We start from the raw sequence: 24,213 nt of genomic DNA on the forward strand, positions 1-24,213 counted from the left end.
CCATCCAGAAGCTAGCAAAGGCCATTAACGGAGACAACAAGACCACACCCAGCCCCCTGTTCAAAATCCTAGTCACACTGGTCCCTTTGAGCTCCCAAAGTCCTCCTAAGGTGCGTCCAAGCCGAGGCTACACAGTCACAGTTTTCTACATTCTCATCCGTGATTGTGGAGTAATGACTGTGTTCCTGTTTGGATGGATAGGTCGAGTTCTCTCCAACGCTGGAAAAGCTCAGTCAGCTTGTGAACATCCTGCCTCACCTCATAGACACCATCTCTGGGTTTAAGCGGCTGCCAGAACTTCTGAACCTTAAAGGCTCACAACAGAGTCCCATACACAGCAAAATAGGTTTGCTTTTTTTGTACATCATTATGTCATGTTTGGAATCGCCACTTTGCCTTTCATTTAGTAAAGCTTTTGGTTTACGGTGAGACTCGCAGAGGAGCTGACCACATACTGCACAATGCTTTTAGCCTGTCTTTGCTATAATAACTCATACATGTTTGCTTATGACATTCTCAGAGCAAGATGAGGCGATAAAGAAGATTCAAGCCGCCATTGCAGCGGGGATGAATGCCAATGCCAGTCACCTTCGGGCGCATCTGAAGACATGGGACAAGTACAAAGAGATCTGGGAGATCAACAAAGACCTGTACATCAAGGACTACGACAGAGACAGCCCACCTGGCACCTTTGACAAAGATATCAATGGGTACGGAGACCTATCTGCCAATATGAATGTGCCATCATGTTTACCAAAGAAAATACATAACAACTGACATATAGGGAAAGCAATTTTGATTTGAAGTTCTGAAAGAAGGTTTAGGGTTAGAAGAAGAAAAAAAAGTCAATTATTCTGTCCATATAAACATAATGACTGCGAGGACTTCTTGTCGTGACTTGTGCTTTTGTCCTTAGATACAAGGAGAAGGCCGGCATTGCAGTGCAGCAGGAGGAGACCGTAGTTAATGTGCGCTTTGTGGTTCTGGACTGCTCTCCTCTAAAATCTGCTCTGGTGCAGCACTGCAATGAGTGGCAGACCAAGTTCACCAGACTGCTCTGCACCATCACCAGCAGGAGAATCAAGGAGCTGCATACATCGCTGCAGGACAACGCACAGAGGTACAGAACAGTCAGTAGACAGTGATATTTGGGCTAGTTTGTTCTATAATATTTCAAATGTACAGCATCACTTTTCCTCATAACAACCATGTTTGTTACTCGCTAGTGACTAAATTATGAAGGTTCTGATCTTTCAAATAAGCCTTTGTCAGTCTACATATATTAAGATTAAATTGGTACTTGTGTTAGTATCCTCATTATCTTCCTTAAAGCTGGACTTACACTGTGCTATCTTCACCACCATTTTGGCACACATTTTAAACTCACAATTTTGTGATCAAAGTTATTTAGTAAATGTAGAAAAACAGAAAAAAGTGAGTGCATTAGTAGGTCCAAAAAGTCTCTAAAGATCGGCTCATGTCAATAGTACAGTGTGAACAGGTCTGACATTCAAATTCTTTCTGTTTTTAGACTAGAGCATGTTCCTCGGACACTTGAAGAACTCGGTGAGAGCCTAAAGCTTTTGGACACGCTGAAGAATGATCTGCCAAAGATAGAAACTCAGATTCCAGTAATCCATGAGCAGTTTGCCCTGCTGGACAAGTATGAGGAGCCACTGGAGCAGGAGGTAAGAACCTCTCCTTACTGAGACTGTTGAGCTCTCCTTACTGAGACTGTTGACCTCTCCTTTACTGAGACTGTTGACCTCTCCTTTACTGAGACTCTTGACCTCTCCTTACTGAGACTCTTGACCTCTCCTTACTGAGACTGTTGAGCTCTCCTTACTGAGACTGTTGAGCTCTCCTTACTGAGACTGTTGAGCTCTCCTTACTGAGACTCTTGACCTCTCCTTACTGAGACTGTTGAGCTCTTGTTACTGAGACTATTGACCTCTCCTTACTGAGACTGTTGACCTCTCCTTTACTGAGACTCTTGACCTCTCCTTACTGAGACTGTTGAGCTCTCCTTACTGAGACTGTTGAGCTCTCCTTACTGAGACTGTTGAGCTCTCCTTACTGAGACTGTTGACCTCTCCTTACTGAGACTGTTGACCTCTCCTTACTGAGACTGTTGACCTCTCCTTACTGAGACTGTTGAGCTCTCCTTACTGAGACTCTTGACCTCTCCTTACTGAGACTGTTGAGCTCTCCTTACTGAGACTGTTGCCATCTCCTTTACTGAGACTGTTGACCTCTCCTTACTGAGGCTGTTGACCTCTCCTTACTGAGACTGTTGAGCTCTCCTTACTGAGACTGTTGACCTCTCCTTACTGAGACTGTTGACCTCTCCTTACTGAGACTGTTGAGCTCTCCTTACTGAGACTGTTGACCTCTCCTTACTGAGACTGTTGAGCTCTCCTTACTGAGACTGTTGAGCTCTCCTTACTGAGACTGTTGAGCTCTCCTTACTGAGGCTGTTGACCTCCCTTTACTCAGACTGTGACTGTGGCTTTAACCTCAGGTGCTGGAGCTACATGAGGCGATGAACGAGGAGTGGCTGTGGTTTCAGCAGTTGCTCATCGACTGTGACTCTATGCTCCACATGGAAAAAGACAAGTTCAGGAACAGTCTATTGGTCTCCGCTGAAGAGTTCAAGAAGAAGATCCAGAGCTCTGTTGAGGAGTTCAATAGCACAGGTTTCTCACTCAGACTCTTTAACAGACATGTTTCACGGCAAAAGTGGGGCGAACGGTATAGCCTATTAAACACTGGCTAAATTACACAAAAAATAATGAATTAATAATTGATAGTTTAGATTAACTGGTGTGCCTGCTGCCCCCAAACCTAAGTTTATTTAACCGCAAAAAAGCCTGAAGGATTACTGCATGTCCACTAAAAATTGGGCAAAGACATGTGTCACTCACTTGCGCTGTGTTATTGTAGAGCTTTCTGTCTGTTTAGAGACCAGAACAAACTTCACAACATGTAATTCCTCCCCTGAACACAAAAGAAGGGGCCGGTGTAACATCGAGATGCACTTCTTTGTCAAGCTGCACTGACAGTATCAACGCGCATGTGCACATGTCTGTGTCTCTCATTAAAAACGAGTTATTAACAGCTGGTAAACTTTGTCTTGCATAATATTACGTAAATAAAGAGCAGTCGACTCTTTCCTCAGCAACTTTTATGACATTTAAACGGTCATGCTTTCTGATTATTGACAAAACTTGTACTTTTTTTGTTTTTAAAGCCTATATTTTCAACAGACAGATATTTAAAGGCAAATTGTTTTAGCAGCTACGTCATTTACTATTTACATGTAGAATAGACTGCCTAATTCGACAGTAAAATGTATGAAATCATGTTATTTGCTGAAAAAGCGGAACTCGATGGCTGAATGTAAAATGACTCGATAGTTCTGCACATGCGCAGCAACGAGAAGTAGTGCAACTCGACAAGCAGTCTGTTTCGATTGTACACCGGCATCACTCCCCTTTTTTTACTTTATGTCTGTTGAACGAACAGGGAGACTTCAACCAGTTTCTCCCAGTAGTGGCTGTCTCGTCTATGCTCATCTGCAATGACACCAAATTCCAACCACTGTGGCAGCCATCTTTTAATGTAATAAGTGGAACAAGCCATAGAAGCATCTCACCTTTCACTTTGAATGTGTGTGTGTCCACAGGTCCCTTTCACAGTGCGCTGAGCTGTGAGGCGGCGTTCAAGCAGATAGAAATGCACCGTGGTCTGCTGGACGCGCTAAAACTGGAGGAGAGCACCATCATCAGTGGGCTGGCCTTCTTTGTCATTGAGCAGCCCCCCTTTCAAAGTATTCTTGCACTTGAACAGGTATGTTCCACACACATTTTTGCTCTGGGACTTAAAGAGTCCATATTTAATGACAATGCTTTAAATCATGTTACTTTGTCACAGACCTGGTTCGGGAATCAGGAGTAAATTACTTTGACTCGTTCATACCAGTGTTCATATTTTTTGTTTGTTCTCAACGGGGCGGCACGGTAGCGCAGCGGTTAGCGCTCTCGCTTCACAGCTAGAAGGTCCGGGTTTGATTCCCACCTGGACAGGGCCTTTCTGTGTGGAGTTTGCATGTTCTCCCCGTGTCTGCGTAGGTTTCCTCCGGGCACTCCGGTTTCCCCTACCACTAAAAATATGCACAATAGGCCAGGATGAATGATGTGTAAGTGAATGTATGGTGGTGGTCAGAGGGTCCGTTGGCGCAGACGTGTGTAGTCGCGAAAGCGCCTCTGAGCTACAAACGTAGTTTACCACCACCGAGTGTGGAGTGAATGTACAATTCTCTCATGTAAAGCGCTTTGTGACTGTATGTCTGTGAAAGGCGCTATATAAATAAAGATCTTCTTCTTCTTCACACATGGACAAAGCAAAGACCTGTGCCTTTCGCTGTGAATTTTATTGATATGAGGTTCTTTCAGACAGTGTCACTAAAGTTCACTGTTTTTATCCAATTTTTATTAGTTGACAAAAATATCTGGTCATTTTCATAGTTTTGGTCTCATGCATTACTTTTTGGTTGGTTTTAGTCTAATTTTAGCCAGCAGAAATACTTTACTAACTAAATAGAGACAAAATATTTTAAGCCTGGTTCACACAGCAGGATAATTAGGCCTGATGCTCCTCGTCTGACAATCACGCTCCGATTTCCATAAAATAATCTCATCAGATATTCCTGCCATGTGTGGTGTGTTCAGACAGCTCTCATCTGCTCGGAAGGATGGCTCTAATCTCAAATCGGGGATATTCAATGTGTTGGATTGTTATTTTTCAGTTAAAAACAAACTATGGACACTGCCTCTTCACCGTCTGACATGTTTGTTTACTCTGAAGTCACATTTCATCGTTAGAGGTTTTGCGAGATTTCCCGTCCGACCTGGGAATCTTCCTGAGTGACATAGGTTCATGTGTGATATGATGATTTTGCCGTGTGGCTGCACCACACACACTGTTGTGCACACAACTGCTGTTCACAAATGCTCTCCTTCTAATGTGACAGAGCTTGAGTTGTTTTGTAAAGAGGAATGGGCTAAAATGTCAGTCTCTACATGTGCAAATCTTGTAGAGTCAGACCCCAGAAGACTTGCTGTTGTTATTGCAGCAAAAGGGGGTTCACAAAGTATTCATTTATGCTGTATGAATACTTATGCACGCCCCACTTTTCTATTTTTTGAAAAATAACAGAATCATGTATCATTTTGCTTTCACTTCACATTGTCGGTTACTTGTGTGTGAACGTTCAGTAAAAAAAATCAAAATAAAATCTTTATGTTTAGGGTTGTAAACATGACAAAATGTGCAAAAGTTCAAGGTGTATGAATACTAACGAGAGGCACTGTAACTGAAACCCTTCAACACCTTACGCCAGGGGTCCCCAACCTGGGTGCTGCGGTCCGCAACTGGGCCGTGGCGGTCTGGTACTGGGCCGCTGAGCCACCTAAGCCTGTTCCTGTTCCTGAAACATTGCCAGGATGCATGATGTGCCCGATCTGAAATGACCCCGCTCACTGTTTACATTTTATCTGGGATGTGACGGACAGAATCAGTGGTCTCGTGCAGCTTAATGTTTCACAAGCTCCTCCTATCTATGACTCTCATCGGTACCATCAATGTAGGGGTGGTGTAACAGGATTTATATCGGAGAAACACTTCTACGTTTGTGTTTTGTATGACCTGTGTACAGCACAGGTCATACAAAATGACCTGTTGTTTTGTTGTAATTTTGTTGTAAATGTGCTATATAAATAAATTGACCTTGACCTTGACCTTGGAGTAGCGCCTCTCACAATATCTGAGAAAAACATCTTTGGGCCCAGAAAAATAAAGCCCTTGTTAGAGGACATTGGCTTTGTAAAATTACTTTTATAATTAATATAAAAGTAAAGCAGCATCCCCATGGAGATGTACAGGTGATGTCCTGCAAAGTTACTTGTACGGTTTGAGGAGATTAAAGCCCATTCAAATTTTTGTTTTGTTTTCTTTGATGCGGCGTGGCATGGAAGACCAATGCTATTCATAAATTCTGAAAAAGAAAAGAAAATAAACACAATAAAGTTTTGTGTTCTGTGTGTGCTGTAATGCCCAGGATGTGGAACACCTGCAGGAGGTGTGGGAGATCACAGAGGATTGGAATACAAAGTGGGACATGTGGAAGGGTGGACAGTTCATCTCTCTTCAGACGGAGAGCATGGAGAGCACAGCCATGGACATGTACAAGAGACTGCACAAACTGCAGAGAGAGCTCAAGGTGAGGCACATGCACATACAGAGTGTTGCTTTAGTTTGATTAATGACTCAAACTGTGTGGTGCACTACAGGACAAGAATTGGAACGTAGTGACCGTCTCCAAGAACAAGATCAAGCAGTTAAAGAAGATACTTCCACTGATCTCTGACCTCCGAAATCCAGCCATGAGAGACAGGTATATCTATCTACCTAACTACCTAGCGAATTAATCCATCCATCCATCACCCCACCCCACCCCACCCATCCAGGGATAGTAACTTTTGCCTTCGTCTTTTATGTACCCGCCTGCCGCTGATCTTTCTGTAAATCTTTTTCTTAGACATTGGACGCAGATTCGTGAGGAGCTGCAGTGCGTGTTTGACCAGACCAGCCCTGAGTTCACCCTGGAGAAGATCATCTCCCTGGGCTTCGATAAGTACAACGACAGGATCTCGGACATCTCAGGAGCTGCCACCAAGGAGCTCTCCATTGAGGAGGTGACCTTTTAGTTTTAGAAATGTACAATTGCATAAAGATGAAGGTTGTGTGTGACTTTCCTCTGGCACATATGCAGGGTCTGGAAGTCATCTCCAAGACATGGGACGAGACATTCCTGGACATCACACCGTATAAAAAGGGCTACTACCAACTGAGGTAAGACACTGTTGGGGTTTATGGCAAACATGGTTAATAACATGCAGGGCCAGATCTTGTGACTGGCACAGTCCGTGCGCAACTCTAAACTCAATGTGGTGCACGCGCGATCTTACATGTGGTGCAGGTTTAGCGCTGCGCCTCTGGGAGAGGCCGTTATTTAAGAAAAAGAGGCCGACGGAGGCGTGGTTCATTACAAGCAGCCCTCGCGCTACTCTTCTGTGGCAACCTTCACATTATGTTCCTCTTTACATCGCGCTGCCTTGTCTCCTTCTTTAGAATCAACGTCAAATTGAAAACAAAAGCGAAATTGCCTTGAAAAGTCTGTTTGAGTGTAAGTTACGCATGGGCTTACTTTGATACAGTACATCAACACGTAGGAGAACCCCCAACTCGCAACCCACCGCCTTCTGCAGGTCTGGGGAATGCATGGGGAGGGGGCGGCACCACAACATCGCAATGCGAGTCTGTCCCCTCCTCCTGTCCTGCCCACTTTTTGCGCCAGGTATGACACTGAAGATTGCAAGGAGCGCCACCCGTCTGCGTCCTCGTCTTTAAACTTTATACTTTATATGAACCACAAGATCTGGCCCGCAGTCTTAAACGTACTCTCATGTGTGCATGCCGCACAGAGCTCCAGAGTGCCAGTGATTTAGTCTGTGAATAGTGCGCTCGTTGGCAAGGTGTTGACAAGATTTCTGATTTTGTTTTGCTTCTCAACTTTATTATCCATAAAGTTGAGAAGCAAAACAAAAGCGTAAACATACAAGTATGTTGCTTTCTGTAAATTAGTGAGTTATTGTTAACACATTGAGTGCCATTCATAGAAAGCTGTGATGAGGGCTGTTTTTTTTTACTTTAAGCATATTTAATTAAAATGCATAGTAACTTTATTACACAAGAGGTGAAGTTATATATCTGACCTCCACTCAGTTGTTTGTATATTTTTCTGTATGTGGCCCTCAGTGAGAAAAGTTTGTACACCCCTGTTCTACAAAATCCCAGCAGGACTCACTTCAGTGACTGATGCGAAACAGATAATCTTAACAGCTTCGTCTAAACTCAACTGTTACATTTAGCTTGGGTTGGATTTTCTTATTTACAGTGTTAAAGGGATTTGATTTTAATGTTATCACCATCTAATTGCTCCAGTTAAACTTACTTGTGTTGTAGCGGCTGCTACTGTGGCTCTTTCTCCGATGATTTCTGCGCAGCCCCAAATAAACATGACCGCATGGCCTGGGCCACTGAGCACAAAAACACGGACTGGATCTGTAAAAAACACGGACTCTGACTGCATTGTGCAGGCGTAGTATCTCATTAAACACAAACTGGAATGGGTTAGTAGAATGGATTTGGCAAAGATGTTTGTTTTAATGATCGGTGATTAGCGCTATCGGGGCGGGGGGCGGCCCACTGACAAAATAATGGTAGGGGAAATGGTGGTATTAGTGGCTTAGTGAATCAGGTCCTTTATGTTAAACTGTGACTGGAGCAGGACTTGCCTTGTTATCATCCACAATGTTCCAATTTGTGTAACGCTGCATTCATTCCTAGCTTCTATAGTTGAGTGCAGTGAGGAAAACATATGCATGACTGATGAGTTTAACATAAAATCATATTTTTCACACGCTGAAGAGGAACAGATGAGCTTTTCCAAGCCCTGGAGGATAACCAGGTCATACTGTCTACAATGAAGTCATCTCGTTTTGTCAAAGCCTTTGAGAAGGAGGTGGACTCTTGGGAGCGCAGGCTGACCCACATGATGGAGGTCACTGAGATGATTCTGACCGTGCAGCGCCAGTGGATCTATCTGGAGGTACGGCATATACTCTGCTGTAGAGTCTCTACATTGGAAGATACCTTTAAATATGGGAAGTAGGACTGAATTATGATACAATGCAGACAACATGAGAGATGGTAGTACTGAAGTAAGAGTTTGTATGTAGCCTTCTGCTACATACAAAATCTCAGATTGCAGGTAGTACAGTGAGACAGAGACACAGATTTAAAATAGCACTGTCGTACATTTGAAGACAAACTGCGTCAGACATCAGGCAGTGTGTGTGCAGTGGACCTCCTCTTGCAACTAGGATCTCTGTCAAGTGTGAAAAGAAAATACCACATCAGCGCTGCTAGTCACAAGCAACACAAGCCAGACATACGGGGCTGCGACTCCGCATTATGCTTTTCCTTGGAAATAGACCCCACTAGGATGCAGCACTTGCCTCAGCTAAACACATGCCTCTGAAGCCAAATGCCTGGTGAACACTGTGCGATTTTTTTTATTTTTAGATGTCCCATTGCACAACGTGGGGATAGTAAAATTGTGAGCTGCACTCGTCTCTACTGTGCGATGGTTCAAAGAGACAATCATAGCTATGACCAAAGTTTATATTATTAGGGAATATCAGGCTACAGATGGCGTGTGTTTAGCTGAGGCAAGTGCCGCATGCTAGCGGGGTTTATTTTTGCGTAAAGTCCTGTAAAATGCGCTCATGCCTGGCCTTTGTTGGTTATGACTGGCAGTGGTGCGGTGCGTGCTGATGTGTTGACGAGACATTTGACTGAGATCATCGATCCAGCGAGAGGAGGCTCACTCTGTGACTAGTCTTCCAAAATATCAGACACTGCCTGATGTCGTAGCTCGTCTTTGGTCGTACGGCGGTTCTATTTTAAATCTTTGTCCCTGTCTCGAAGATTTTCCCCATGACGAGTGATCGTTCAAAGTAGACGGCCAAAATCATGCAGTGTACAGCTGGCTTGAAAGCTACAATTCTCTCTTTGAACTATTGCACAGTGTAGACGAGTGCAGGCTCCTAATTTTACAATTCCCACGTCTTCAATGTGACATCTACAACAAAATTGTGAAATGTACTCCGTGTATAACATTATAAGTCAGAAATGTTATAAAACTAGCAAAGTAATCTCCGGGTCAGTCATACTGTATTAGAAATAAGCAGAACGGCTCAAAACAAGATTAACAAAAAAGGGTGGAAAAAGAGTGGTGCGCACTGAATGGGTGCTGCTGCCGGATGCTCTCTCATCGAATGCAATTTCTCCATCTGTGAGATCAATAAAGTACCATCTTATCTTATCTTATCTTAACATTAAACCCACGCTTGATATTCAATGTTTGTAGTCTAAGAGCGAAGCAAGAAAATCTCAGACACCAGTGTAAAGACCTCTCATGCTCTCTCGTCTGGCCCTGGTGGGATTTCAAACCGTTTTTGTAAGACATTTTTCCTCTCTGGTCTCTCAACAGAATATTTTCCAAGGAAAAGACATCCGTGAGCAGCTGCCGTCGGAGTGCACCGAGTTTCAGAGCCTGAGTGAAACCTGGAAGAGCATCATGGGCCGCCTGCAGCAGAACAGCAATGCACTGCAGGGCACGCATCACCCAGGTATGAGCGCATGTGTTCAGTCACGCATCACCCGGGTATGAACCAATGTGACTTTACTCTCCTCAGACCTGGCAGGGTTACTGAAGGGCCTCATTTGAATGAATTGTGCCAAAATTACAGTCTTAAAAAAGTAATTTAAAAGCATTGAATTAAACTCAAACTGGTATTAAATCATTTTTTGGGGGGAGAAATAATGATTGACAGTAGCTCTGCAAGCCTAGTGCACAAAGTAGGCGACAGGTGGGTAAGAGAGGAGGATACTTAACACGGTCTGCAACATTTCATGACATCCCAAGATTTCAGAAATATCAAAACATGCATTCGAAGGGTGGCCCAAAAAATGCAGCGGCACGATATTTATCTATATCACAACATTACACGCAATGAAAGTAAGTAAGTAAAGCATATGTGTGGTTTCAGGCCTGCTGCAGATGCTGACAGAGATGTGTGGGCGGCTGGAGGACATCCAAAAGGCCCTGGACCGGTACCTGGAGACCAAACGCCAGATCTTCCCCAGGTTTTACTTCTTATCCAATGACGATGTGCTGGAAATCCTGGGACAGTCCCAGAACCCAGAGGCCATGCAGCCGCACCTCAAAAAGTGTTTCGACAACATCAAGAGCCTGAAGATGGAAAAGGCAAGAGCCCTCCCACATCTTATCTTTTACTTTGACACAGCAGAGCATCTTCTGCAGAGTCTTTTTTTTTCATTTGAGGAGCTATGAGTTGTTTATATTTAGGTAATTTTTGCTGTGTATCTAATGCTAAAGCTTTTCAATTGATGGTGAACTCAATGCAATCTTCTTGACATTTATGTAACGTAGGGCTGGGTGATTTTGAAAAAAAAGAAAAATCACATTTAAAAAAAAAAAAAAAAGTGTTTTTTCCTGCACCAGTAAGTAAACAGATGCTGCATTTGGATTCAAAAGTGCAGCTAACTCCTGTCCTGCTGCAGAGGCAAAGACGAGCTCCACACCTCTAAGCCTCACTGTACAACATCCCCATCTCACCCCCTCACTACGCAACACACAAACATCTGCGAAGGAGCCGCAAAAGGCAGATGTGTTTGACTAATGTCAGAAGAAGACAGCGAGCGCATGGTTTGTGTTCGACGCGGATCCTCACAAGGCTTCACGACTTCACGTTTAGTTTAGCACTAACAACTTAGTATGCACATAAAGAAATACTAGTAAACAGCACATTTATGTGTGTGTGTAAAAGACGATCAAACTTCACTGTCAGAAGTCCAGCAAATCCACTCCATGCTGTTCTTTCAGCTACAGCGATCCAAAATAAACGCAGCAATAGTTTTCCTCTTCGAAGGTGAAACATGCCGGGCCTGATTCTCTGACGGCTCCTCACGTGTCTCTGTTTTACCAATTAAATGAGTTAGGGGATTTTATTGTCATATTCACCAGATTCTCTTCCCCTGCTGTTGCGTGCCGGCTTCCTGTCTGTCCGAGTGATTCCCTGGGTTTGATCTGAAAGGCGCTGCAGCGGCCGGATTATTTTCCATCTCTCCACAGGTGCTGCGCGTTTTTGCAGCTTTCTTTGTGTTTGCGGTCTGTAAAAGAAAAAAAGTCAGGTGTGGGGTTTTAAGTTCATAGTATTGCCTTCTCTTTTAGGGGAAAGAAAACAAGAAGCTGGAGGCTCATGGCATGTTCTCCGCTGACGGCGAGTACATTCCCTTCAGCCCTGCAGTATCCCTGGATAAGCCTGTGGAGGTCAGTGCATGTTTTAAATACCCCTCATACACGGGGCCTGGCTGCAGACTGACCTTCTCATGTACCAACCCTCACGTGTACCCACGTGACTCTGTGATTCTCATTATAAACAGAAGGGGGTATCACAAGCATAGTACAGCTACACTTTTTATCTCCTCTGATTACACTCAAATATGAGAATTACACAGCACTGGTCAACTACAAAGTGTTATTTTCATTTCAGCCCTGAGCTGTACTTCATGTAAAGGCGACCAGACTATTTCCCTGGAGTGAGATTCAGGTCTTTGAATGAATAAAAAACACACAGCTGACAAAGTGAACAAGTATGTATGTTCAAGTATGTTCTCTGGTGGAGGAAGGACTGTTGGTGTCAGGGGTGTGGACAGGACATTCACTTGACTGATTAAACTGTATTGATCTTGTTGTTGGCGTTAAACCGGTGCCCGCTGTCCCAGGTACACCCCCCCGCGGTTATTGCTACAGCAGCGCTTGTACTTCTCCATGAGGCAGATGAGCTTCTGAACGAAAGCTTGAACTGTTGTAAACAAACACATCTATGATATAATCAAGCTCTGAGCCTGTGCTTTCAAAATGTATATTTCAATCTAAGTGTTACGACCTGCTTCTCTAGGGTGAAGGGAAGTAACACAAGACCCAAGGTTTTGGTGGGTTTTTAGGAAAGTTTACAATTTATTTTGATAAGTATAATGTAAATAATAACATCAAAAGTAGACTCTAACGGGAGTACATATTTGGTACAAACGAAAAACAACAGCTACAACAATTTCACTAATCTAGTGTCTCACAAATTTACATTATTCGAAACACACACAAGAGACACAATCAACTAAGGCGAGCTGCACTGTTGAGTCCCAGCCGCCCCGAACCACAGATGAGAGGGTCTTTTATTGGTCCTCCGAGTTGATAGGTGGGACCAGTTGATTGGAGAGGCGTAGAGGCGCTGTACCAATCGATTATCCGGGGAAGGAAACCAATCCGCCAATCAGGGACGAGGACTCCAACATCAGCATCAACATAACAAGGCACAACGAGATTAGAACATATGGGGCGGAGAGAAGGCGTGAGCTGGCCCTTGCCAAAAGCCGTAACACTAAGCATCAGATTAAACATGTGGAACTGCTGCTCAAGCCATAAAATCAGACAAATGCTTAAAAGGGAGGGCAGGCTTTCAGACGCAATTATAACTTAACTTCAAAGTTATTTATTATGTTGACAAATTTTTGGTGCCTGACTGCTAACATGAGTGTACATGAGCATTACACTAAATGTACAGAAAACGAGGGTTATAGTATAGATATAATGAAAATTGAGAAGGTACATTTGAGGGTTGGTACATGAGAGGGCCGGTCTGCAGCCACACGCTCTTGAAACAATCCGGATTGTTGCCATGGACTAATCTCTATCCATTGTCTCACAGTTGCAAACACACTGTGATTCATACTGTCCTATTGCACTCTCACAAATAGGGTTGTTCCAATGTTGATGGCACAGGTTTTTCAGGTATTATTCAGTACCTGAACCGATACCAATCCAATGCTTCACTACATTTTTCTGCCCACAGATGCAGGAGTAAATGTTTTTGTTGACGCACATAGCAGCTTAAGGCTCGCACACTTACTAATATTTAAAAATACTTATAAATATTTTCATTTACTCTTAGGGATGCACAAATACCAATAACAGTATCGGGTATCGGCTCAATGCCACATGCTTGTACTCATACTGGTACTCATTAATGTGGTCCAGACACCACAAACTGTCTGACTAAATGAACCTTGAAAGTTATGTTAAATGTTGTTTTCATTGTCTGCAGTGTTTACAAGACGAGCAGCTAGTGTTGCTAACTGGCGGCTAATAGCTCTGCCGATTTTTAAGCCACTTCATGCTGAGGCACTTAATACAAAAGTGGTCTAGTAACTAAAAAGTACACCGATGCAAATTCAAAATAAAGAGGTACAGCATGTCCATATTGAGCGAAATGAAGCTGCAGCAAAAAAAAAAAAATCAAAATCCTGTACTGGTTTAGTTAATCCACGGGAAAATCTACATGGAGTTGTAGTAAGGCAAATGCAAAAAGGCCAAAAGTACAACCCAGACATTGAGTAGCTTTTGGACATGGGAAGTTCTGTCTATGATATTACTGTGGATTTAACCGTCTCCTATCATTTTCATCAACAAAGACCCAGGAAACACATGACACATTAAGCCTATAATTTAACAATGATGATATTCAATAAATATAAAAAATGATTGTGAACTAAAAAAATTAAAAAAACATTTGTAGACTTCTGATAACTTCTCCTAAAAACATATTTTTCACAGGTAAATGTAAATGAGTAACTAACTACCAACCAATCTGCTCTGAAAAATTCTGTCTCTAAATCAGCTCTACACTTCAACTGGTACAACTACTTGTACTCGTATTGGTTTTAGAAAAAGCGGTCTCGGTGCATCCTTATTTAATATTTGTGTGGGAATGTTGGAAGCAGAACTGAATCAAGTAACGTGACTCCCAGTACGTGGACTCTGTTGACCTCTTGCGTGGTCAGACAGGTTCGTTGGCAGTGAGAATGTTTTATAAGTATGTGCTGTATGATATGTGTGTCCAGCTGTGGCTCTGCGACATCGAGCAGGTGATGCGCCGCACCCTGAAGGACAGTCTCGCCCACTGCCTGGTGGCTCTGAAGAGGATGTTAGCAGAGAGAAACAAGTGGGTCAAAGACTGGCCCGGACAGGTAAACATGCAGCCTTTTCCTGCTTTTAGTTGTGTGTTTGAATCTTTTTAACACATTGAATGCCAACAATCCAGACCATTTTTCATGATATTTGTAGCACCACTGCATAGTCTATGTTATAGCTATGGACACATAGCTATACTTCGTTTTAAAGACCAGAATCTAAGCTTTCCTGGGTGAAAACAGTTTATTTCTACATGCCTTGGTTCCTGAGAAATCTAGTTTAATCGAAATCACAGCTTTTTTTCTAGATTCGGAGAAAATTAGGGTTTTATGCAACTCTCTCCTTTCTGAATAAATCCTCTCCAACTCTCACCTCTCTCCTCTCTGTACAGACACTAACGTTATGGGAAGAGGCAAATGCCTATACACTGCGTTCCAAATTATTATGCAAATTGGATTTTTGTGTCAAAAAGGTAAAAAAAAAGCATAATGAAACTCATGGATGGTATCGTGTATTGGGGCTCTATGAATCACTGACATAAATCTCAGAGACCTTGGATAATTAGTTGTCAGGTTAAGCCCAGTTAAGGGAAAAACTACGGAAAAAAGGGTGTTCCACTTTATTATGCAGATCATCATTTTCAAGCAATATGGTAAAGAAAAAGGGACTTTCTGTTGATGAAAAGTGTGAAATAGTTGAATGCCTTGGTCTAGGTATGAAAACCTTCGATATTTCATGAAAGATTAAGCTTAATCATCATACAGATAAGAGATTTGTGGATGATTCAGAGCACACTCCATTTTGTGCCGATAAAGGCACAATATGGACGGTTTCTGCCAGACAAACACATCAGATTATGAGAACAGATGCTACAAAGCAGCATACAGGTATTTGAAGCTGCTGGTGCCTCTGGAGTCCCCCAAACATGAAGGTGTAGGACCCTCCAGAGGCTGCAGTTGTGCATAAACCTTCTATCCGGGCCTCCCCTAAATGGCTAATTGAATGCTGATGAACAGAAACGGCTGCAGTGGCTCAGAAATACATGAGGACTCATTTTCAAACAGTCTTGTTCACTGATGAGCACCGTGTAGCCCTGGATGGTTAACTCAATGGAGTAGTGAATGGTTGGTGAATGACCACAATGTCCCAACTAGGCTGTGACGTCAGTAAAGAGGTGGCGGAGTCATGTTTTGGGCCAGAATCATGGTGAGACAGCTGGTCGGCCCCATTAGGCCCCTTTAGGCTCCCTGAAGGTGTGAAAATGACCTTTGAAAAATATGTGGAGTTTCTGACTGACAACTGTCTTCTATGCTACAAAAAGAAGAGCCGTGCTTTCCCTAACAGGATCCTCTTCATGCATGACAACGCACCATGTCCTACTGCAAAGAATACCTCTGCATCACTGGCTGCTATGGGCAAAAAAGGAGATAAATTCATGATGTGGACCCCCTCCTCCCCTGACTTCAACCCTATTGAGAACCTTTGGAGCCTCAACAAAAAAAACTTCTATGAGGGTGGGAGGCAGTTTTCATCAGAACAGCAGCTCTGGGAGGCTATTCTGACATCCTGCAAAGGAATCCAAGCAGAAACTGTCCAAAAACTCACAATTTTAATGGATTTAAGAATTTTGAAGCTGCGATCACACAAGGGCTCCTATGGTAGAATATAACTTGACCTGTTAATATTTTTTTGATTGAAATATCTTTTGATTTCAGTAAGTATGACCTCCTAATGCTACAAATACAACAAATGACCATTTTCAGTTAATTACGAGCTTTAAAATGTATTGAAACGATGAGTTGCATAATAACTTGGAACAGTGGATTTTGAGGTTTTTACTATATTTATTTTTGAAAAAAATACTGTTGTCACTAGGAATTTTTTTCCACCACATTTAAATGATCCTCTACCAGTTAAAGACTTAAAAATTATACTGACTCTCATTTGAGTTGACAATTTAGAAAATCTTAGAAAAATGTCATTTGCATAATAATTTGGAACGCAGTGTATATGTTCATTTCAAGTCAATTTTCAACAACAACATTGTTGACACGTTTTGAAACACCGCGTGTTGCTGATCGATCGCCTTTTATGGCGTGTGCATTTAAACAGCCTGGTTATGGATTTAAGACTTACCCCGTTTGTTTCTCTGCCGTCCTTAGACCGATTTAGACCATTTAAAAACTGAGAGAAATGTTAAAATCTCAACTGTTTCGATATGTACACGAGAAGCCGCTTTGCTTTGTCTAATAAGAGAGAGAGAGAAATGTGCAATAATATATATGAAATGTCCAGGTCCTGACTCTTCACAAGTTTTTGATGGTCATCTATTTCACGTCTGTTCATCACAGAGCTATCAAAACCACACATAAGGTGTACTCGAGTGTCTAGTTTCATAATTTAAATAAAACAGCCAAACCGAGTTTTTCCGTTTTTGGCACTCAATCTGTTTATACAGTTTCGTATTCCTGACATGTTGAATGAGGTAACTGTTGGCTTGTTCATCATATCATTGTATAGATATATACTCGACCTTTCACAAAACCCTGCCCCAAAACGGGCTTTGTCCAATCCTCATACCTCATAGCAACCATTTCTACCAGACATTCACCAGATCTCCTCCTATTGAAACTAGGGATGTACCGATCCGATATTCAGTATCGGTATCGTTAGCCAAATAGGCTTTTGTAGAGTATCGTATTGGATTTGATGACGAGACGGGTCCGATACAAGACGGCCGTGAATCTGCAGTCATGGATCTGCAGCGGCTCCAGATCCACGACCACTGATTCACGGCCTTCATGCTGTCGCTAAGCTAGGATACTGATTTATTTGATTTGATTTATTCTTATTATTGTGTCTTGCACATAAGTGAGTGTCCAGCCCTCATGGGCTTACAAAAGACACAAAACAGAATTCAGATGGCTGCCAAAATCACAAAAACTGTACAATCATAACAAAACAACATCCACATCACAGAGGAGGATATAAATTAATTTGCCTACAACACCTGCTTCTGTAAACTTTCTCATTTAAAATTCAAAGCTTAAGCCAAAACCTCTTTCATGTTTAAAAAAAATTGGTAAAACTACTGTAATATTCATAGGCTATATTTATAATGATGATGATATATAATTGGTATTGGATCGGTATTAGATCGGTATCGGCCAGATGAAGTGTCATAATATCGGATCGGATCGGGAGCTCAAAATAGCGGATTGGTGCATCCCTATCTGAAATGTTTCTCACCGTTCAAAGCCGATAAATGGACTGAAAAAGAGCGCCTGCTAACTTTTGGGCTAAGCTAATACTTGTTTACCCTCACTCATAAACACAGACTATTTGATCACATCATAATCACATCATCAGTATTCCCCAAAATATCTGACATGTTTTATTTCAATGGTCAACGTGGTTTCCAAATATAGTGTGTTTGTCTCACACCGGTCGAGTTATCAGACTAATGGTGTTTGTGCTGTGATAGATGCTGATCACATCCAGTCAGATCCAGTGGACTGCTGATGTAACCAAAGCCCTCATCTCTGGGAAGGAACGAGGCGACAAGACTTATCTCAAGTCCATGAGGAGAAAACAGGTACAGAGCACGGAGAGCAAGGGACAGGAGGGAGTGGAGAAAGACACACGACAATGATGCTGCTACAGTATACACTTACAATGTTTAACTAGCCTTTTATGAACTGCCCTGGTTTCTGTATTTTACACATTTGTGCAGGCATTGGTGCATTGTGTAGGCTATATATTCTGTTATTTAGAAACCCAAAATGTAATTTTAGCGTAAAAACAAAACTATTTTTGTTGCATTGTTTTCAAAGCACACAAATTATTATCACTGTAAATTATGTTCCAGGCCTTTGCTTGATAATTATTATTATTTATATTTTTTGGTTGGCAGTGAAATAAAATTCAGAACCCCTGTTCTAAGCTTTAGTTCTCTCCCCTCACTCTCTCTCGCTCTTTCCCTACACGAGGTCAGAGCTGTTGGTCAGTGTTTTCTCTCTGAGGTTCAGAGTCTGTATCTGAGCGCTGCAGGGGCGGAGCTGAGAGAAGAATCAAGGGCCTGCGCCCCCTGAAACAAAACTGATCCATTACATTATATAACAACAGCTGTACCCTATGTAACTTAACTAGAAATTAATCTTTTCACAGCAGCATAATGGCCAAAAAATTCGATTTTTTATGGCCTAAAATGCACCAGAATGCAGGAAAAACGGCCATGGGGGCGCTCCCACCTCCTTGAAATCTGTGGGAAACAGAGGACCCTTTCAACAGGAGTCATTCCAGACTGAGATTATTGTGCTAATATCAGTCTGGATCAGAGCAGGTTGCTTCTATTCAATTCTGAAATGAATAGAATTCCACCTCCGTTCCTTTTGCTGAGAGAGAAGACAATGAAGTTTGTTTGAGACATCTGCATTTTGGTCGTTCATCTTAAAGCAGTACTAAGTAACTCATGCCCCTAGAGGCCATAAGCGCCACTGCAGGTGTCGTAGCATGTTGTGTTTTTCACTCATTGATTGTCTGGGAGAGTAAATACTACGCTGACAGAAAAGACAAAGGGAGAGAGGGATATTGTACATCCAATAACACAATGGAGATCATTTACCTCACTCAAACTCGGCTGTAAATACTGACGCTAGCTAGTTAGCGTTGCCCGTTAGCCTGTTTGCTTCTTCTTCATGATTCCATTAGTGTGTATTGGTGGCACCTACCCGGTGGGAGGGAAGTTGCAAAGGAAAGGATTTATTAAGGTAAACAAGTTACTTAGTACTGCTTTAACAAAGGATCTTGCTCCGGTGTCACATGATCATTGTGCTTTATTGGGGCTGATTCTGTGGTTCTTTCCTGGTCAGGTGTCCATGCTTCAGAGCTACTCCGAGCTGATCCGAAGAAACCTGTCCAAAGTGCTGCGTCTGAAGGTCGTGGCTCTGGTCACAATAGAAGTCCACGCTCGTGACGTCATCGAGAAACTGGCCAAAGCAGGCTGTAACGATGTCAACGCCTTCGAGTGGCTCTGTCAGCTAAGACTCTACTGGAAGAAGGTCGTGTTTATCATTCTGTATTCATTATTGTCCATGTGAAGGGGGCTATATCATGCAGCGTTGTTTGAACCTTGTCTTTATGGGATAACCTTACCAACAACTTTCATGGGGTGGTGTTGTGCAGAGTTAATACCTCATAGGCCCCAAATATGACAAGAATCATAGCTTAACAAAAGTGAGAGCAATCCATGGGACGCAAATGTCTCCTTCATTAATGATGCCTCTTATCGATGACATTTTGCACCGCAGCCTATTTATTTTACAAACCTGCAGGCCAGAGCAGACGCAGATTTACGCACCACTTACACTTCATCACAAATTAGCATGCACATATTATATATCCTATTTTTGTCTGTTTGGAATTGATAAGAGATTCGATAAAGAACCATATTGATAAGAGAAATGATCATTGCCATTGATATCGATAAAAAAACATTCCCATCCCTGTTCTGGTCTGTCACACACTGCTCATTAGAGGTCCATCCACAGATCTTTAATGATGTTTAGGTCAGGAGACTGTGAAGGCCACGACAAAACCTTTAGATTGCAGCTCTTGATGTAATCAATCGTGGATTTTGAGCAATGAAAATGTATCTGATGAAAAATGGAGATTCAAAGAAATAATGAATGAATACTTTTGATACCAGGATACCATATCAGAAAATCCATATCATCCATATCATTGTATTGATTTTACTATTTGATTCCATATCAACATGTTGGTACTAAAACAGCTTTCCAATCATATCAACATCATTAGAAATGTAAAAACTTATAATACACTATATTCTGAGTATAACGTGAAAAACAGATCAATTATATTATTAGCTGGTTGTTACATTATTGTTTGAAAATGGTGAGGTTAATATAATATTATAATATATATTATTATTACGTGATTAGCTCTTATTACATTTTTTACTATTATTACTATTGTTCTACTTTCAACAGAAAGCCAGTGACTGCATCATTCGACAGACCAACACGCTCTTCAAATACGGATATGAATATCTGGGCAACAATGGACGTCTGGTCATCACGCCACTCACAGACAGGTTCTTCTTTATTCATACACATAGCAACTAGTGCAGAAAGGCCAAATGTTTCTGTATCGACTGGAAAAGATATGGGTGAATTATCTATCAAGGCATTAGTGGTGTCCAAATATATCAATAGTTCAAGAAAACAAGTGCAACAGGAAACTAAACCTTTCCTGTGGCACTTTAAAAGTGAACCTGCAGATATTCCAGCTTTTCTGTGAAGACATCCAGCAATGACAGCTCATGGGCTGACCACAGCTCGTGCAGGAGGGGTTCAGTGCATTGGAGGATGTGTCCGTGGTAGTGTAATTACTGCTTATAAAAGCTCACTGTAGGTTCATCGTTGTTTGTTAAGTGGTGACGTCACAGCTCTACTTCCAGGGTCGTAGATGTGTGAGAAACTACCAAAAAAATCTTAAATACTACAATCAATATTTCTGAAACTCAACAGAAAGTTACTGAACATACTTTTTTATCAGGCCCAGTAGCCAAAAATGCTGCACCCATCCATCCATCCATCCATCCATCCATCCATCCATCCATCCATCCATCCATCCATCCATCCATCCATCCATCCATTTTCTTCCACTTTATCCGGGGTCGGGTCGCGGGGGCAGCAGTCTCAGCAGTCTCAGCAGAGATGCCCAGACTTCCCGATCCACACACACCACCTCCAGCTGTTCTGGGGGGACCCCGAGGCGACACCAGGCCAGCTCGGAGACATAGTCCCACCAGCATGCCCTGGGCCTTCCACGAGGCCTTTTCCCACTAGGACATGCCTGGAACACCTCCCGCGGGAGGCGACCAGGAGGCATCCGGAACAGATGCCCTAGCCACCTCAGCTGGCTCCTTTCGACGTGAAGGAGCAGCGACTCTACTCCGAGCTCCTCCCGTGTAATTGAGCTCCTCACCCGATCTCGGAGGGTGCGCCCAGCCACCCTGCGAAGGAAACTCATTTCGGCCGCTTGTATTCGCGATCTTGTCCTTTCGGTCATTACCCAAATCTCATGACCATAGGTGAGGGTGGGAACGTAGATCGATCGGTAAATCGACTCAGCTCCCTCGACTCAGCTCCCTCTTCCCCACGACAGACCAATACAGCGACCTCAAGTGGAGGAGTTCAAGTATCTCGGGGTCTTGTTCACGAGTAAGAGATGGATGCTGCACCTACTGCTATAAAAGTAATACCGTAAATTCTCTAATATAGGCCGGGGCCTTTATTTACTCAAGGGCATCTAGGACCAGGCCTTTATTGGACCCAGGCCACAATTAGAGACTGGCCTTTATTTCTATTTGAGCGAAACGGACGACCAGGAAAATGAAGAAAAACGAGATTTGTGTCCATTTGCACCTACAATATTAAGTTCATTTATTAATTAACTTTGCAAACCATCTCCCAGCGGCTGGAACATTAACGCCTTTTATTTTGTCGGGACAACAGGAAGTGTTTAGTTGCTGTTAGCGGAACTTTGACATCAATGTCACTGCAGGTTTCTGTTTCGTTTTTACCGCGGACCGGATTATTTGTTGTTATCTTGTGTAAAAGGCGAGTTTAGACGGAGCGTTTGTGTTTGTGATCGATCATGAGACTGACCCGAGAGAAGACGAGACGCTCGCGCATTGCGCCGATCGGAGGAGTTATTTTGAGACGTGGGACTTACCTACACACGGAGCAGCTGGACGTGCTTTGAGGACGTGATGGTGACTTTATTAAAACCCTGGAGGGTCACACAACATTTATTGCCCTGTTTCCACAAATAGTCACAGGAGGTTTGAAAAGTGGCTAAATCTGTGTCAAAGTTACACTTGGATCAGCTCCTCCGCAGCGTTCCCCCTCGGCCCGGGTTCCCGTTTGTTTACTTCCTCCACGTGAGTTATCATTTACACGAGCATGAGACAAATTCCTAACATGGGGAATATTTCTACCGCTATAGTTTCTAATAATAGCCCCGGCCGGTTTTAGAGACCGCCTTTAATTTGCCTCCGCCAGCTGTGAGTCCGGCCACTGTAGAGACCTGGCCGCTAATGGAATACAGGCCAGTATTAGAGAATTTACGGTATATACCAAAATCGGTACTTCCAGTTTAGCGGAGATAAATGCAAACGGCGCAGCAGCTACGCTACGCACAGTCCTAAGTTTCATTCCCACCTGGGCCGGGCATTTTTGTGTGGAGTTTGCATGTTCTCCTCTTGTCTGTTTAGGTTTCCTCCGGGTATTTCAGTTTCCCCTATCACTTAAAACATGTACAGTAGGCCAGGTTCATGCATGTTAATTATCCCTTGTGCCTTGCTGCAAGGGTATCGGAGGGTATACTTGTTGCGATAACTTTAGCTGTGGTTTGTCAATTCCCATGAAAATTGATACAGAGGTGTGTTTTTACATGTTTTTAAACATATATGTGTTTCATTCAGTTCGGATCAGTTTTGACGGCGTCAAGGTTTTGTCCCTCTGGGAGTGTTTGGAAATCTGCGTACCCATAGACTTCCATTATAAACTCTTTTTTTTAACCTCCCATCAAGGTGAAGCTTATTTTTCCTGCAAATTCCCTTTTTAATCTTCTAAACCCTTTACATTTTTGAAAAAATAAGGTCATTATTAATTTTGCTCACTTTTAACCTCTTCCCCCCAGGCCTCTAATGCAGACCCATAAATCAGTGTTTCCCATTGACTTCCATTATATTTTCAGATTTTGACTTCCCCTCTGTAAATCAAGGTTAAAATAATTTTCGCTGCAATTTCGTGGTGGAGGGGTTTGAGCGCCCAAATGATCCTGGGAACTCTGTTGTCGGGGGCTTCGTGCCCCTGGTAGGGTCTCCCAGGGCAAACTGATCCTATAGGTGACAGGTCAGACAAAGAGCGGTTCCAACAGGCCTGGTTAGAACCGTGAGGCCGTCCTTCTGTGGACCCACCACCTGCAGGAGGAGCCTTAAGGGAAGGTGCAATGTGATTTGGGTGGCTCCAACAGCGGCCCCCACGACCCGGCAACGGACAAGTGGAAGAAAATGGATGGATGGATGGATGGATTTCCAGTTTTTATTCTACCAACCCCTTACTTCTAGAAAATATATTAGTTTTGGCCATTTTTAACCCCTTCCCTCCCTTGCCCTATATTATTGTCCTATACCAGGCAGCATAGGTTTATTCATGTCTAGAAACCAGACCTTTTTTTTTTTTTCTCCTAAAAAAAGATGTCCCAGGAGTGTGTCTATGGATAGTTGATCCACAGGCTCCACTGTCCTCGGTACTCTTTTTTCAATCACATAGCACCAGACTATAGCACACGACAATGATGACGAAACCTTCTGTTGGTCTGTAAATGCAGTAAATTAGAATAACTGCCTTGTATAAAATGCTCTCTCAAAATGGCTGTAG

General features: G+C 42.8%; 1 protein-coding gene across 1 annotated transcript in view; it reads left to right on the plus strand.

Moving 5' to 3' along the window:
• The window catches only part of dnah2 (dynein, axonemal, heavy chain 2), a gene marked incomplete at its 3' end in the record, with an annotated part of 104,648 nt that overhangs the window by 26,018 nt on the left and 54,417 nt on the right, over nucleotides 1-24,213 (plus strand). Inside the window, exons 17-35 of the mRNA XM_079563752.1 lie at nucleotides 1-110; nucleotides 202-346; nucleotides 521-710; nucleotides 917-1,120; nucleotides 1,532-1,688; nucleotides 2,522-2,696; nucleotides 3,686-3,849; nucleotides 6,119-6,280; nucleotides 6,351-6,454; nucleotides 6,599-6,755; nucleotides 6,833-6,912; nucleotides 8,551-8,731; nucleotides 10,178-10,316; nucleotides 10,737-10,957; nucleotides 11,942-12,040; nucleotides 14,671-14,796; nucleotides 18,225-18,335; nucleotides 19,612-19,800; nucleotides 20,752-20,855. The exon at nucleotides 1-110 is cut by the window's left edge and continues 79 nt beyond it. Of these exons, the coding sequence (XP_079419878.1) occupies nucleotides 1-110; nucleotides 202-346; nucleotides 521-710; nucleotides 917-1,120; nucleotides 1,532-1,688; nucleotides 2,522-2,696; nucleotides 3,686-3,849; nucleotides 6,119-6,280; nucleotides 6,351-6,454; nucleotides 6,599-6,755; nucleotides 6,833-6,912; nucleotides 8,551-8,731; nucleotides 10,178-10,316; nucleotides 10,737-10,957; nucleotides 11,942-12,040; nucleotides 14,671-14,796; nucleotides 18,225-18,335; nucleotides 19,612-19,800; nucleotides 20,752-20,855 (2,818 nt within the window). The remainder of the gene's footprint in view (nucleotides 111-201; nucleotides 347-520; nucleotides 711-916; nucleotides 1,121-1,531; nucleotides 1,689-2,521; nucleotides 2,697-3,685; nucleotides 3,850-6,118; nucleotides 6,281-6,350; nucleotides 6,455-6,598; nucleotides 6,756-6,832; nucleotides 6,913-8,550; nucleotides 8,732-10,177; nucleotides 10,317-10,736; nucleotides 10,958-11,941; nucleotides 12,041-14,670; nucleotides 14,797-18,224; nucleotides 18,336-19,611; nucleotides 19,801-20,751; nucleotides 20,856-24,213) is intronic.

Source organism: Gobius niger (assembly GCF_951799975.1).
Source record: "Gobius niger genome assembly, chromosome: 9".
Classification (NCBI taxonomy): Eukaryota; Metazoa; Chordata; class Actinopteri; order Gobiiformes; family Gobiidae; genus Gobius; species Gobius niger.